Source organism: Salvelinus fontinalis, chromosome 2, assembly GCF_029448725.1.
Source record: "Salvelinus fontinalis isolate EN_2023a chromosome 2, ASM2944872v1, whole genome shotgun sequence".
In the NCBI taxonomy this organism is placed as follows: Eukaryota; Metazoa; Chordata; class Actinopteri; order Salmoniformes; family Salmonidae; genus Salvelinus; species Salvelinus fontinalis.
Genome location: NC_074666.1, coordinates 29,414,414 through 29,429,265, shown reverse-complemented (window position 1 = coordinate 29,429,265; position 14,852 = coordinate 29,414,414). Strand labels below are relative to the sequence as shown.

The 14,852-nt window shown below is 41.1% G+C and overlaps 1 protein-coding gene across 4 annotated transcripts in view; it reads right to left on the bottom strand.

The window, feature by feature from the left end:
• The window catches only part of tenm1 (teneurin transmembrane protein 1), a 246,029-nt gene that overhangs the window by 148,532 nt on the left and 82,645 nt on the right, over nucleotides 1–14,852 (bottom strand). For all 4 annotated transcript variants that reach the window (XM_055870047.1, XM_055870059.1, XM_055870067.1 and 1 more), the window contains exon 4: nucleotides 2,951–3,194. In XM_055870047.1, the coding sequence (XP_055726022.1) occupies nucleotides 2,951–3,194 (244 nt within the window). The remainder of the gene's footprint in view (nucleotides 1–2,950; nucleotides 3,195–14,852) is intronic.

The window sequence follows — 14,852 nt, the reverse complement described above, 5'->3', positions numbered from 1 at the left end:
TTTTGCAGAGTTCATGGGGTTGTGTTCAGTGTAGGTGTTTATGTAAGTCTATGGTTGCCTGGATTGGTTCTCAATTAGAGACAGCTGTCTATCGTTGTCTCTGATTGGGAGCCATATTTTAGGCAGCCATAGGCATTAGGTAGGTTGTGGGTAATTGTCTATGTCTTGACGTTAGTTGCTTGTGTCTGCACTTTCGTTTTGTAGCTTCACGGTCGTTTGTTGTTTTGTCTAGTTTGTATTAGTGTTCGTGTTCATCTTCAAATAAAAGAAGATGTATTTATATCACGCTGCGCCTTGGTCCTCTCTTTCACCTAACGACGATCGTGACACTGCTTGACAATCTATGGCAAGACTTGAAAATGGTTGTCTAGTAATGATCAACAACCAATTTGACAGAGCTTGAAGAATTTTGAAAATAATAATGGGCAAATATTGTACAGTCCAGGTGTGCAAAGCTCTTAGAGATTTTCCCAGAAAGACTCACAGCTGTAATCACTGCCAAAAGGGATTCTAACATGTATTGGCTAAGGGGTGTAAATACTTATGTATTGTGTGTAGCTGGGTGAGAAATACTTATGGAAATACTTATGAATACTTATGGAGTATTGTGTGTAGCTGGGTGAGAAAAAAATATCTTGAATCAATTTTGAATTCAGGCTCTAACACAACAAAGTGTGGAATAAGTCAAGGGGTATGAATAGTTTCTGAATGCACTGTACACCCATAGGTCGTTATGGATGTTTTGAATACCATGCGTGGGGAGAAAACATACCTAAGGTATGCCCATGTTTTCTTCTATTTTTATTTATTTTTTATTTTACCGTTATTTTACCAGGTAAGTTGACTGAGAACACGTTCTCATTTGCAGCAACGACCTGGGGAGTAGTTACAGGGGAGAGGAGGGGGATGAATGAGCCAATTGTAAACTGGGGATTATTAGGTGACCATGATGGTTTGAGGGCCAGATTGGGAATTTAGCCAGGACACCGGGGTTAACACCCCTACTCTTACGATAAGTGCCATGGGATCTTTAATGACCTCAGAGAGTCAGGACACCCGTTTAACGTCCCATCCGAAAGACGGCACCCTACACAGGGCAGTGTCCCCAATCACTACCCTGGGGCATTGGGATATTTTTTAGACCAGAGGAAGGAGTGCCTCCTACTGGCCCTCCAACACCACTTCCAGCAGCATCTGGTCTCCCATCCAGGGACTGACCAGGACCAACCCTGCTTAGCTTCAGAAGCAAGCCAGCAATGGTATGCAGGGTGGTATGCTGCTGGCGATGTAGTCTTCTCACTACTGATGCTGATAATGCACGTTTCACACGTCTTTCTCTGAAGACAACATGTCAACTTCTTTTAGTCAACAGAAAGAAGTTGTTCACCGCTGATAGGATTGCTTATTTTCAATTTACAATACATTTATAAAGCACCAAGCACTGGTGGGTTTACCAAACAATAGGGAAACAGACAAATACACCAGTGACACATACACCAAGATGAACATGTCGGCTCATCCTTTCCCTCGCCACATTTCACGGACAAACCTTTGAGTGAAAAAACTATCTCAAAAAGCAGACAACATAATTGTCAATCTTGACAAAGGTTCTCTACTTCATGATTCATTTACTTATCCATAGTTTTCTTGTCATAGTGGTCCCTCTTTGCATATTAAAACCTAAAGATAAACAAGACTTGTCATTAATAACAAGCGGGAAATGTTTTGATTGAAGGATAGAAAATAAGGATAGAACATTTACGTCGTTGCTTTTGGTCTGAAGTAATTGAATTTGCCATTTTCTAAGCATGAAGCATATAGAGCTCAGCTCATTTTAAGTTAATAGAGTTTTTCCATTTTCAAGTGTGTAAAAACAGTGAATTAGACAGTGTGACATCATTGTTTGGCAACCCTTTTCAATTTCACCTTCGACCCAACACAGCTGTTGGCGGCCATCGCTTCTTCCTTTGATTTCCTATCAATAAGCAGTCTTGCTACTAACCTGTCACAGTCTGTTCTGTTTCAACTACTTTCATCTCCCATACTCTAGCAGAACAAAGCTAAGAAAGAGAAACTAATTATCTCATCTGGCAGGCTGGTTTTCAAGCAGGACAAAGATAATTCATTCCAAGTTCATAAGCTCAACGGGATAAAGGTCACATTTTGGTCTCTTGGAATTCACGAAAATTATTACATTATTAAAAGAAAAGAGTGTTCATAAAGGGTGACCACTTGAAATGGTTTTCCCTTTGGATGTCCATTTAAAAAACAATAACCCTCTTTGGGATGAATAGATACACTTCAAAAAAAGTTGTTCCTTCATTAATTGTCATTAATTACTCCCACACCAGTCAGATGTAGACAACCTTCCTTTAACTAACTACAATAGCTATTTTACTATTCACATCTGACACAACATTTCTTTAAATGCTAATTGTGAACTCAACAGGCTTTTTGCTGTTAAATCGATGATTTGCTTTGTAAAGGCCTTGATCTTCAGTATTTTCAGCTAATCATGTATCTATTTATGTTGGATTTGTACGCCACTTCACTTCTCAAAAGCCTTAGCCCTGAATCTCTTCAAAATGATATGATTTAGTTATCCACCACCAACCCCTCATTATGAATTAACACCATTATTCATCTCTCTATCAAGTGTGAATCATTAAAGACGTGTGAGAGGTCTGTGACTGAAGTCACAGGGGTCCTCTCTGCAACACTTAACTCATGCCAACAACATGTTCATTCAATCTACTTTCTCAAATCTAGCGCTATTTTTTGGATCCAAGTTACCGGTGGTGTCACAGTGATTAAGAACATGGAGGGAAAGAGGCCAAAAGCCCTGCATGACTCATATTGTGGAAACTATGGCCACAGAGCTGTTAAAGTGTCTGCCACACTGAACTGACCCCATTACTAGGCAGGTGAGAGTGGAGGTGCCAAGGCTTACCTGGTCTCCAGGGGGATGTTGCTGTTGAGTGCCCAGCTGTTGTGGAGCTGGCCTCTGTCTCTGTCGGCCGGCTGAGTGGGATCTCCATCCATCGCCTGGCTCCGAGCCGGCAGGGTGTTCCTCTGCAGTGCCTCAGAAACGTGAGCATGAGGGGCCGGGCGGGCACATGTGCACGCGTGGGGAGGGGGCGGGGGCGGGGGTAGGGGTCTGAAGGTGAACTGGGCTGGTGGACTGCTGGGGAGCTCTGCAGAGAGAAAGAGACAGAAAGTGAGAGAGAAAGTGAGAGAGAAAGCGAGAGAGAGTTGAGTCTTTTCTGAGTGGCTTGTTAAGTGTGTGAGAGTTTTGTGACATTTAGTAAGCACTTTGTTAACGTTCACTTTTCCTCCACTTGGAAAGAGCCTTGGGGATTCTTTCATTTTAATTAGCACACTTAACAAGGTTATCATTCAAAAGTACAATCCACATCTTGAAAAATAGTTATGCAATAAAATTGACAGATGATCATACGTTTTCCTGAGTGTTAAGGCACCCCAGATGAACATACATACAGTGTTAAGGCACCCCAGATGAACATACATACAGTGTTAAGGCACCCCAGATGAACATACATACAGTGTTAAGGCACCCCAGATGAACATACATACAGTGTTAAGGCACCCCAGATGAACATACATACAGTGTTAAGGCACCCCAGATGAACATACATACAGTGTTAAGGCACCCCAGATGAACATACATACAGTGTTAAGGCACCCCAGATGAACATACATATTCCTGAGTGTTAAGGCACCCCAGATGCTATGATAAATGACAAGCCTGTTGCTTATGAAATAAAGATGATTAGACATAAGGGCATAAGGATTGTAACTCTAGAAACCAAATTGGTTTCGTCCTGCATTATTACTTTGTTGTTGTTCCTCTATAAAAAGCTCAAAACCCCTGAGTCACCCTTCGCAATCTCACGTATGAGTCGGTGTTTGAGTTCAGTGGCTCAGCAAAGAGAGCTGGCATTCAAGCCCCTGCAGTGTGACAGGTGAGTTTAGTCAAGTACATCCAGACTGAAGTCTACCAGACATTTTCTCTTGCTGCAACATCACAGATGCATGAATTCACTCCAGCTAGGAGTGAGTCCCTGTCTATTGACCACACCTGTTGTGTCTTCACACCACAGAACGTGCAACTTGTAGCCTTTAGTGTAGGAGCTTTATAATACAATTCCTTTATAAAGACTCTTATTCCACGCTACATTTCAGAATCAAATCAAAAGTTTCAGTTTCAAGTGTTATTACTGTCATTTGAATAATGATTTAATCTAGTTATTGTCAAAATGATGAAAATAGTGGGTCATTTTTGTCAACTTAATGCCCTTTCATTTTAGCCACATTTTAGTCACATCACATTTGTATTGCCTCATTAACCTATAGTAAACATAAATCACTGACTTCCATGTGTAAAACATACATAACCTTGTCCTACCAACATATTGTTCTGCATAACATCATATTCTCCTCCCATCTGCAGAAATATGACAAACATATATAATAAATAATATTATATAAGAACTATCTGGTCATTTAAATTCCTAATTCAGCCATAGATACTGCACATGAGATACAAAACAAACAGACACACAAGCGCAGAGCGAGAGAGAGACAGAGCCAGAGAGCCAGAGAAAGAGAGAGACAGACACAGAGCCAGAGAGAGAAAGAGGGAGAGAGACAGACACAGAGCCAGAGAGAGAAAGAGAGAGGGAGAGAGAGACAGACACAGAGCCAGAGAGCCAGAGAAAGAGAGAGACAGACACAGAGCCAGAGAGAGAGAGGGAGAGAGAGACAGACACAGAGCCAGAGAGCCAGAGAAAGAGAGAGACAGACACAGAGCCAGAGAGAGAAAGGGGGGAGAGAGACAGACACAGAGCCAGAGAGAGAAAGAGGGAGAGAGACAGACACAGAGCCAGAGAGAGAAAGAGAGAGGGAGAGAGAGACAGACACAGAGCCAGAGAGCCAGAGAAAGAGAGAGACAGACACAGAGCCAGAGAGAGAGAGGGAGAGAGAGAGAGACAGACACAGAGCCAGAGAGCCAGAGAAAGAGAGAGACAGACACAGAGCCAGAGAGAGAAAGGGGTGGAGACAGACACAGAGCCAGAGAGAGAGAGAGAGAGAGAGAGAGAGAGGAGAGAGAGGAGAGAGAGAGAAGCACAATCACCAGATGGTGCCGCAAAGTAGCCTAGTATGGGTTGCACCTCCGTCACTCGGTCCTGTCATTGCCATTGTTATCAAGTCACACTGATGTCCAAAAGTAGAACGGTGGCTAATGAATTTGAACAAGAGCTATTGACTGTTTTGCCCAGTGATGTAGTCGAGTCACTAAACATCGAGTCCCAAGTCCCCTGTGCTCGACTCAAGAGTGGTGTCATGAAATTGGCTGAAATTCCGAGTCACTGGGTCCACATGAACTCAAAATAGATTTAAATACCCAGTCAGATATAGTGTATTGGCAAGATACATTTAGTCAATAAATTGTTTGTTATTCTTTTTCCTTTCTTTCTGTGCCACCAAATGTTTTCCTGTTTTCATATAGACTTCTGGTATAGACCTGGGCCACGTTCAGTTGAAAAACGTTGTTAACCGTTGCAGATAGAGCAGTGAATAGAGCCGACGTTATTCCTTGTTTAACATGTCAGAGAGGCATGTTTGTTCTACATAGCATATTTCTATCTGAACATTCCAAAACTTTGTGTCCTGCAGCTGCTGATTAGCAGGAGGGACGGGGAAATTTATTGTCGCATGCGGTGCTCAAGTTAAGAATGGCTGTCAATCAAAACCCATATAGAGCTATGTACAGCCACTGCGTTTCCAATTTAGGCACTTATCAGTGCCCAAATCTGCCATTTTACATTTACATTTTACATTTAAGTCATTTAGCAGACGCTCTTATCCAGAGCGACTTACAAGTACATACATTCATACTTTTTTGTACTTTTTAACTCGTATATGGGTTTGAGTGTAAAGGGCTACCATGGGTTTGAGTGTAAAGGGCTACCATGAGTTTGAGTGTAAAGGGCTACCATGGGTTTGAGTGTAAAGGGCTACCATGGGTTTGAGTGTAAAGGGCTACCATGGGTTTGAGTGTAAAGGGCTACCATGAGTTTGAGTGTAAAGGGCTACCATGGGTTTGAGTGTAAAGCGCTACCATGAGTTTGAGTGTAAAGGGCTACCATGAGTTTGAGTGTAAAGGGCTACCATGGGGTTGAGTGTAAAGGGCTACCATGGGTTTGAGTGTAAAGGGCTACCATGGGTTTGAGTGTAAAGGGCTACCATGGGTTTGAGTGTAAAGGGCTACCATGGGTTTGAGTGTAAAAGGCTACCAAAACTAGATAGTTGTGTGTTCTCTTCCCAGTTGTATACAGAAAGACTAATGACAGAGTCCTGCGTTCGGCCTAAGAGGTTGAATTGAATTGTATTGATTTTGTTTGTCTGTGTGATACGTTTTACTTCTGCTTATTATACATTAGCGTTTAGATGCCAAGGCTCACTTCTAAGGTATTATATAATAAATGCAGATTGGAGTCTGTACCTGCAGTAATCTGATAAGATCAGTCCTCTCCATTGATCTACTGGCCAGTCATTCTGTTTAAATGTTAAATTCCTACATAATTTCCCTTTTCAGAGTATTGATATTTACCATGTAACAATGTAAAGGAGACTGCAAAAAATGATCAGAACATAATTCCATCAGACAGGAGGAAATTATTATTGTAGATACATGGAGGGTAAGTTGTTTGGGAGGGTAATTTTCCAACTACAGAATCAAGTAGATAATTATTGAAAGATAAAATAAAATGTTATAAATCTTAATCTTGAAACATAATATGTTGTGATCTATGATGACCAGAGAAATTATGATTGTGAATGTTCTAAGTAGAATAAGAACAATATCTATGGTTCTAAACCGGTGAGGGGCTAACATGGATAACAGTATGGTTTCCAGAATGTATGCCAAAATCTAAACAGACAAACAAATATACACTGAGTGTAGAAAACATTATGAACACCTTTCTAATATTGAGTTACACCCCATTTTGCACTCAGAACAGCCTCAATTCGTCAGGACATGAACTCTACAAGGTGACTCCAATGCTTCCCACAGTTGTGTCAAGTTGGCTGGATGCCCTTTGGGTGTTGGACCATTCTTGATACACACGGGAAACTGTTGAACGTGAAAAACCCAGCAGCATTGCAGTTCAAAACAAACTCAAACTGGTGCGCTTGGCACCTACAGTGGCAAGAAAGAGTATGTGAAACCTTTGGAATTTCTGCATAAATTGGTCATAAAATTTGATCTGATCTTCATCTAGGTCACAAACACAGCATGCTTAAACTAATAGCACACAAACTATTGTATTTTTCTTGTCTATATTGAATACATAATTTAAACATGCTGGAAAGGTTGGAAAAAGTATGCGAACCCCGAGGCTAATGACTTCTCCAAAAGCCAATTAGAATCAGGCGTCAGCTAATCTGGAGTCCAGTCAATGAGACAAGATTGGAGATGTTGGTTAGAGCTGCCTAGCCCTATAAAAAACACTCACAAAATTTGAGTTTGCTATTCACAAGAAGCATTGCCTGATGTGAACCATGCCTCGAACAAAAGAGATCTCAGAAGACCTAAGATTAATAATTTTTGACTTGCATAAAGCTGGAAAGGGTTACAAAAGTAATGATGTTCATCAGTCCAAGGTAAGACAAATTGTCTATAAATGGAGAAAGTTCAGCACTATTGCTACTCTCCCTAGGAGTGGCCGTAAGGGAAAGATGACCGCAAGATCACAGCGCAGAATACTCAATGAGGTTAAGAAAAATCCTAGAGTATCAGCTAAAGACTTACAGAAATCTCTGGACCATGTTAACATCTCTGTTGATGAGTCTACGATACGTAAAACACTAAACAATAATGGTGTTCATTGGAGGACACCACGGAAGAAGCCACTGCAAAAGTGCACCTGGATTTTCCACAGCGCTACTGGCAAAATATTCTGTGAACAGATGAAACTACAGTTGAGTTGTTTGCAAGGAACACACAACACCATGTGTGGAGAAAAAAGGCACAGTCTGGTGGAGGGAGCATCTTGAGTGGCCCAGTCAGAGTCCTGACCTCAACCCGATTGAGATGCTGTGGCATGACCTCAAGAGCGGTTCACACCAGACATCCTAAGAATATTTCTGAACTGAAACAGTTTTGTAAAGATGAATGATCCAAAATTCCTCCTGACCGTGGTACAGGTCTGATCCGCAACTACAGAAAACGTTTAGTTGAGTTTATTGCTACCAAAGGAAGATCAACCAGTTATTAAATCCAAGGGTTCACATACTTGTTCCACGCTACACTGTGAATGTTTACACAGCGTGTTCAATAAGGACATGAAAACGTAGAATTTTTTTGTGTGTTATTAGTTCAAGCAGACTGTGTTTGTCTATTCTTTGACTTAGATGAAGATCAGATCAAATTTTATGACCAATTTATGTAGAAATCCAGGTAATTACAAAGGGTTCACATACTTTTTCTTGCCACTCTACTACCATACCCCGTTCAAAGGCACTTAAATATTTTGTCTTGCTCATTCACCCTCTGAATGTCACACACACACAATCCATGTCTCAATTGTTTCAAGGATTAAAAATCCTATTTAACCTGTTTCCTCCCCTTCATCTATACTGATTGAAGTGGTTTTAAGTAACATCAATAAGAGATCATAGCTTTCAACGGGATTCACCTGGTCAGTCTATGTTATGGAAAGAGCAGAAATGTTTTGTACACTCAATTTAAATATTTGTTTAAATACAATATTTTTCTACAACTTTGCCCAAAAATTCATCCAGAATGAATTTTTGCAAGGCATTGTGTTTAACGTATCTCGTTTGGCGCAGCCACATCCCTATTATTTTCACGCTTGCTATATAAAACAAAGCCTTTGAGGTATAAACATGAGCCTCAGAGGAAAAGACAGTACCAGAGGAGGCTGGTGGGGAGAGATATAGGAGGAAGTTCTTATTGAAATGGCTGGAATGGAATAAATGCAACGATATCAAACATATGGAAACCACATATTTGACTCCGTTCCATGTATTCCATTTAAGCCATTACAATGGGCCCGTCCTCATACAGCTCCTCCCACCAGCCTCCACATGTAGGTACACTTCTGAAAGGTTCTTCAGAAAAAGCTTTCAATTTGACATTCTTCTCTAATCATTCAGGAGCTTCCAAAGCCAGCCTTTAACATGGCCTCAATTTACTTCAACTCCATTTCTGGGAATTTCCTTTAAAGCGCATGCTTTCAAGACAGAACCTCCGCGGGATTGAAAGAGTCTTAAAAGTACACCTGACCTGCTGCAGACATACTCTATCCTTGACAAATGTAAATATACTGGGTCATACGTACACATACATTATTAAGACTAGGCCATTCACTGATCCTCTCTTAGATAAGCTAGCTGCTCTAAGTGCTGCCTGACTGCAGCCAGCCAGAGTCTGACAAATACACTGTAAAACAACAAAGAAGAGGAAAATTAGAATGCATTTCCATGGCAGCTCTTTCCACTCTGCCAGCCTGCTTGGCAGTTGGCATAATTGAACTTTTCACAGGCACCCTTTCTTATAAGTACTTTATAATAACCCCATCACAGGCTCCTCAATCCAGAGAAGAGATGGGACAACTTAATACTTCACAATGGTACTAGAGAGAAGCTGCTGCACTGTCTCGAAAAAAAGCCACATTTAATCAGAACCGCACTGCAGAATTTACACAGCAGTATAAACATATTTCATGAGGGCGGCAGGTAGCTTAGCGGTTAAAAATCTGCCGATGTGCCCTTGAACAAGGCACTTAACCCTAATTGCTCTGGTAAGTCGTTCTGGATAAGTACGTCTGCTAAATTACAAAAAAAAAGAAGTTAAATAATATGGTTTCGATTGGAGGTTAACTATTTGCCGTTATAAATCCACACTGAATAAAACAGATCTAGCTACATGAACAAGAACGCTGCAGGGTGGATTGAATCAGACCCAGCATCATTTTATATGAGATTTGGCCAGCGGGACATCAGACTACATATCTGAGTGGAGATGCATCTTGGCTGCTGTGTCAGGAACACTGAGGTGTAAAGCTGACCCACTGAGACCCTGGTCCAGGCAGAGAGCAGTTTATTGATGACCTTGGCTGCAGAGCATGTGTCTACAAGTGTTATTGCAACCCACTGCAGTGAGACGCACAAACAAACAATAAGCCAATGGGAACTCTTTTCCATTTAATTTTGTCCCTACAACACAACACCACGTTGACTTGCAATGTTAATAGATAACTGTTTTAACAACACAAATGCTTCTGATTTCAATGGTGGAAACTGGAAATGCATGCAAAGGGCTCTGACTGTGTTATACCTATTCTATTTCTAAAAGGGAACCTGAGGTGCGAGGGGAAGCACATTAGCTTCACCTGGAGAGGGGAGAGAGCATGGCTCAGTGTCTCACTAGACATGGGAGAATACAGAACAAAAGGGCTGGCCCTGCAGTCCCTCTCACCCTGCTGCTTTCAAGTGCTGCACACAGTGCATTATGCATAGCCTTCCTTACTATTGACATTTATACTTCAAAACTCACCTTCCTTTTGCACAGGGAGGGAGATGGGAATGGAGCTGTATAAGAGCAGGTAAGGCTGGCATTTTCAGCAGACAAATCATTCCGCTCTGTTTGAGTGTGTGCATGTGTACGTGCGTGTTTGTGTGAGAGTAGGGGTGAGAGTAGGGTGTGAGGTTCGGCACAGCACCTGACATTTAATAGAAATGCCTCTAAACATGTGGACTATCAGAAAGTTTGAGATTCTGAGAGAGGCCTTAAATGAAAATTCTGTTGAGTGCAAAAGCTGGACTAGCGAGCAGAAGGTAGAGAGAGAGAGTGTATATTGCCGTGGTGTACATTGTCATGTCCCTACATAAAGAAAGCACCAGCTATAGTGTGCACCTTTAAGTTGTTAACTTTGGGCAATTCTGAAGATTAAATTTAGTGTGTCCTAGTCTTACATGGCTATACATGAGTTTTGTAATACTCCCTTTGGAAATTCATAATCATGCACCATCTAGGATGATAATACTGTACACCATTTGTATGTTTCCCGAGCCATAGCACAATGACTGGAAGTCTACAGGTACAGAAGCACATGCTAGCGTGCCTGTAGATTTCAAGTCATTGCGCTAACACTAGTTAGCAATAGCTCACAAACTACCTCTGAATTCCTTCATACTGCACGCAGAGATGCAAAAATCGTATCCACGAGTTCAGCCAGCACACATATACAGTATCAGATTGGGACTGTTGCAAAACATGCGAGAAAGCTCTTAATGCCAAAGGCTTTAACACAATTTCTTTCACAGCAAGACCCTCTATTATTGAAATTGCTCTCGGCATATAGAAAGGTACATCAGCCAGCCACAATGAAAATGCCTGGTGTTGAGTAACACCGCCGAGTCTAAACACACACAGCTCTCAGGCACTCCAGAAGAGCGGCTCCCTTTCCCCTACCCCTCAGAGGCTACTGCAATAACCTCCTAAAATAAAACCCCATGTATAATGTACTACCGCAATTACTTCCAAAGGTGGAGTAGTCTATTCATCACACATCAACTATTTTTGCTTTTGGCAACAGTACATCTTGCACAATGACAATCAGTAATGCTTGTGAGGAACATTTTCTTCTGCACAGTCCTCCCCATTGGCTTGGCTCCCTTCAGAAAACAAGCTGAATGCACCTGAAGGGTACAGTGTCACTTATTCAATCTCTTCATTAATACATGTTTCCTTTCACCAGATGTCCTTCACGGCTCATAAACCTAGATTTCCTCTCCAACATCTGATTAACCACTGTGGATGAGGACTTGTATGTATGTATGTATCCATATGGTAAAGGATCAATTAAGGTACATTAAACCAAGAGTCTTACCACTCTGTCAGAACCTCTGTGTTGACTGTGGATTGGAAGTCAAGTAAGTCAATGTAACTCATGTTTAGCCTGGGTGAGAGAAAGACCTGAGGAAGGAAAATGTCTGCTGTTTTAATAGACAGGCCAGGCAGGGTTGTATGTTTACTGAGCAGCAGATTGATAAGAGCACTGTTGGTCTGTTTTAGACATAAAATAACTGAAATGTAGGTGCACATACCTGGGTAACCTCAGTCGACAGTATGTATTTGCCAGCAGGATCCTTATACTGTATGACACTCTCAAGCACCTCTGCCAAGAAGATATGACTATCCTCTTCAGGCATAAATATATTTATTCTCTGGCATAGTTATGCATGGTGGATAATACACAAGAGGAAACAGAGGCAAATACTCTCGTATTCCACCAATTTGACCTGGCCTTTTCTAGCCTGGGCTTGAAAATGCATTTATTGTAACCTGGTGCGCGAATGGAATCTTTTAAGAGCTTTAAGATGATCCCACTGTAGAAAGTGCTACATGATTTTACACACTACACAAGGGTAACGTCAATCCATGAGACTAGACACATGTGACCCATCTTCTAGCTAGAATAATCTGGGGCACTTCAATCAATAGACAACATGGCAACTTAACATTCTCGGGTTAAACTTCAAAAAATATTTTTGTCATATTTGAATCATTGTGAACCATGACTTCGCTTAACAATATGGGGCTATCCCTTGGAATCACGAAAGCTAAAAAGCATGTCCAAAGCAATTCATATAGAGAAATGCAGTTATAAGGTAAACGGTTAAAGACAGATATTTTACGAAAGTCTTAGCAAAATCAGAAAAGCAATATTATCATTAAATAAGTACTTACTTTAATTTAAAACCTGACTGTTTGTTTAAAGCCGAAACAACTGAGGACCAGTAGTGGTTTGCTGAATGCCTGACTCATGGCTTGGGTACGATGACATTGATTAATGTGTTATAGTGCAACATGTCAAAAAATAACCAATTTTCAGAGGGAAATGGACAATAATTACTGAAATCAACATGTTTCACATATAGTAGCTATTTCAAATGTGTATGCCAAGACATCTGGCTAGTTCACTGACCAGAAGAACAATGTGATTATTTGGCGCTATGATAGGGATATTCACAGATGATCTGTGATTGTGTATAATAGGGCCGCAGCACATACATCCACAGATCTCACAGCAAACTAACATCAGGTATTTTACTAAGAAACCGTGTGGCTCACGTCATCTCTTTACATAGGGGACTTATTCTAAATGCAATAAAGACAATACAGAGACATGGTTGTAATAATTGAGGTGAGTAAAATGAGTTCTCTACCAGATGGTGCGTCAGTAATAGTGTCACCGTTTGTGGCTCTGGTATTGATCCTCTTTTATAAAATGACATACAAAGGTCAGAGGAAGTCTATCCATTTACCCTTAGCATGCTTTTACTGCATGGATAGATTGGCAGACACAGAGGCCATTGTGTGAAAGCCCATTTGACACGACTGGGTCTACCTGTTGTTCTGTGGCCAGTAAATTCTCCCTTCTCAGATTCATAGCCTCGTTTTATGGGCAACCCTTTCTTTATACTTATCTGATCTGACATGCATTATTTACTGTGCCAGCTTATCTGGCCGGTACACAAACCCTGCACTTTTCACACTTGAAAGAGAAGCCAGACTAGAATAGGAGGGAGGATCATAAAATCTGTCAACTGCAATGACACAAACCCTAACAAAGACCAATCTAAGTAATTAACAGGAATAATTCAAAACAATTCAAACTTAATGACATTGATCCATACATCTCTTTTGAGGAGCATTTGGCTTAAACAGCCATGTTAACCTTCCAAATGTTTAAAGCTTGACTACTGTATCCAATGTCATTACTGAACATAAGCGGGAAATGGATGGAGAAGAAACGGCAGGAAGTTTTTCATTGAGCTGTCAACAAATGTCAAGGTTGGCCTCTCTCACTCTGTGTCTCTCTTGCTCTCTTTCTCACTTACTGTAGATAATGGCGATAGTTAAAAATGCAAAGCACTTGCCAGGAGAATTTCACTGTGGTTCTTACACCTAATGAGATATTCAAGATACAAACACATTACCAGTGTTACATTTGGTTACTTTTGAGGTTAGCGAGCTAGCCGGGCACCTAATTAAAGGATTAGCTTGGGAGGGAATAACTTAAGACAGATAGCTACTGTTTTGAGACAGAAGCGCACTGTCACCAAGCTTGCATCCGAGATAAGCATTTGGGATTTTTATTAGACACCCACGGCTCCCATCCCTCAAATGCCAGTCAGCTTGTGAAGGTTATGTATGTGTCCACATGGGTGGCTGCAGCTCTATTTGTAGAAGGAGTACAATAGAGAGACACTGTACAAACTGTACAAACCACTACACCACAGCCTAGTAATTAATTCAAGGTTCTGCAAACCTTATAACCTCATTGTTCATTTGACAAGAAACACTGCAAGCAGAGCTTCAAAACCCGTAGCAAAATGACAGCTTCTGACAGTTTATGGCTGTTACCAACATGTACACAGCTGTTGTTTCCACAGGGTCTGAAATCTGAACACTTATTTATTTATTTCCTCAAGTTGATTTTGCTTTAAATAATCAGCTCATACATTTTCTTCTCCTTGTCTTGAGAAAGTTTCTGAAAAGCCTCCTATGAGGATGGGACAATACTCTACTTTCCCTTCGCTCTGCGGGGAAAGTCAGGAGTCAAAGAAAAACGGTATGAGAAACCAACCAAAATACATGGTACATTGTTCATCAGTAGCTAAGGTCTGGCCATCAGGTAGTGGGTAGTAGGACACAGTAGGACACAAATAGAATCCCTTCTTCTTAGTCACATCCTTGATGTAGCTCTAAAAGCAAGGAGAGAGAGCAAGAAAAT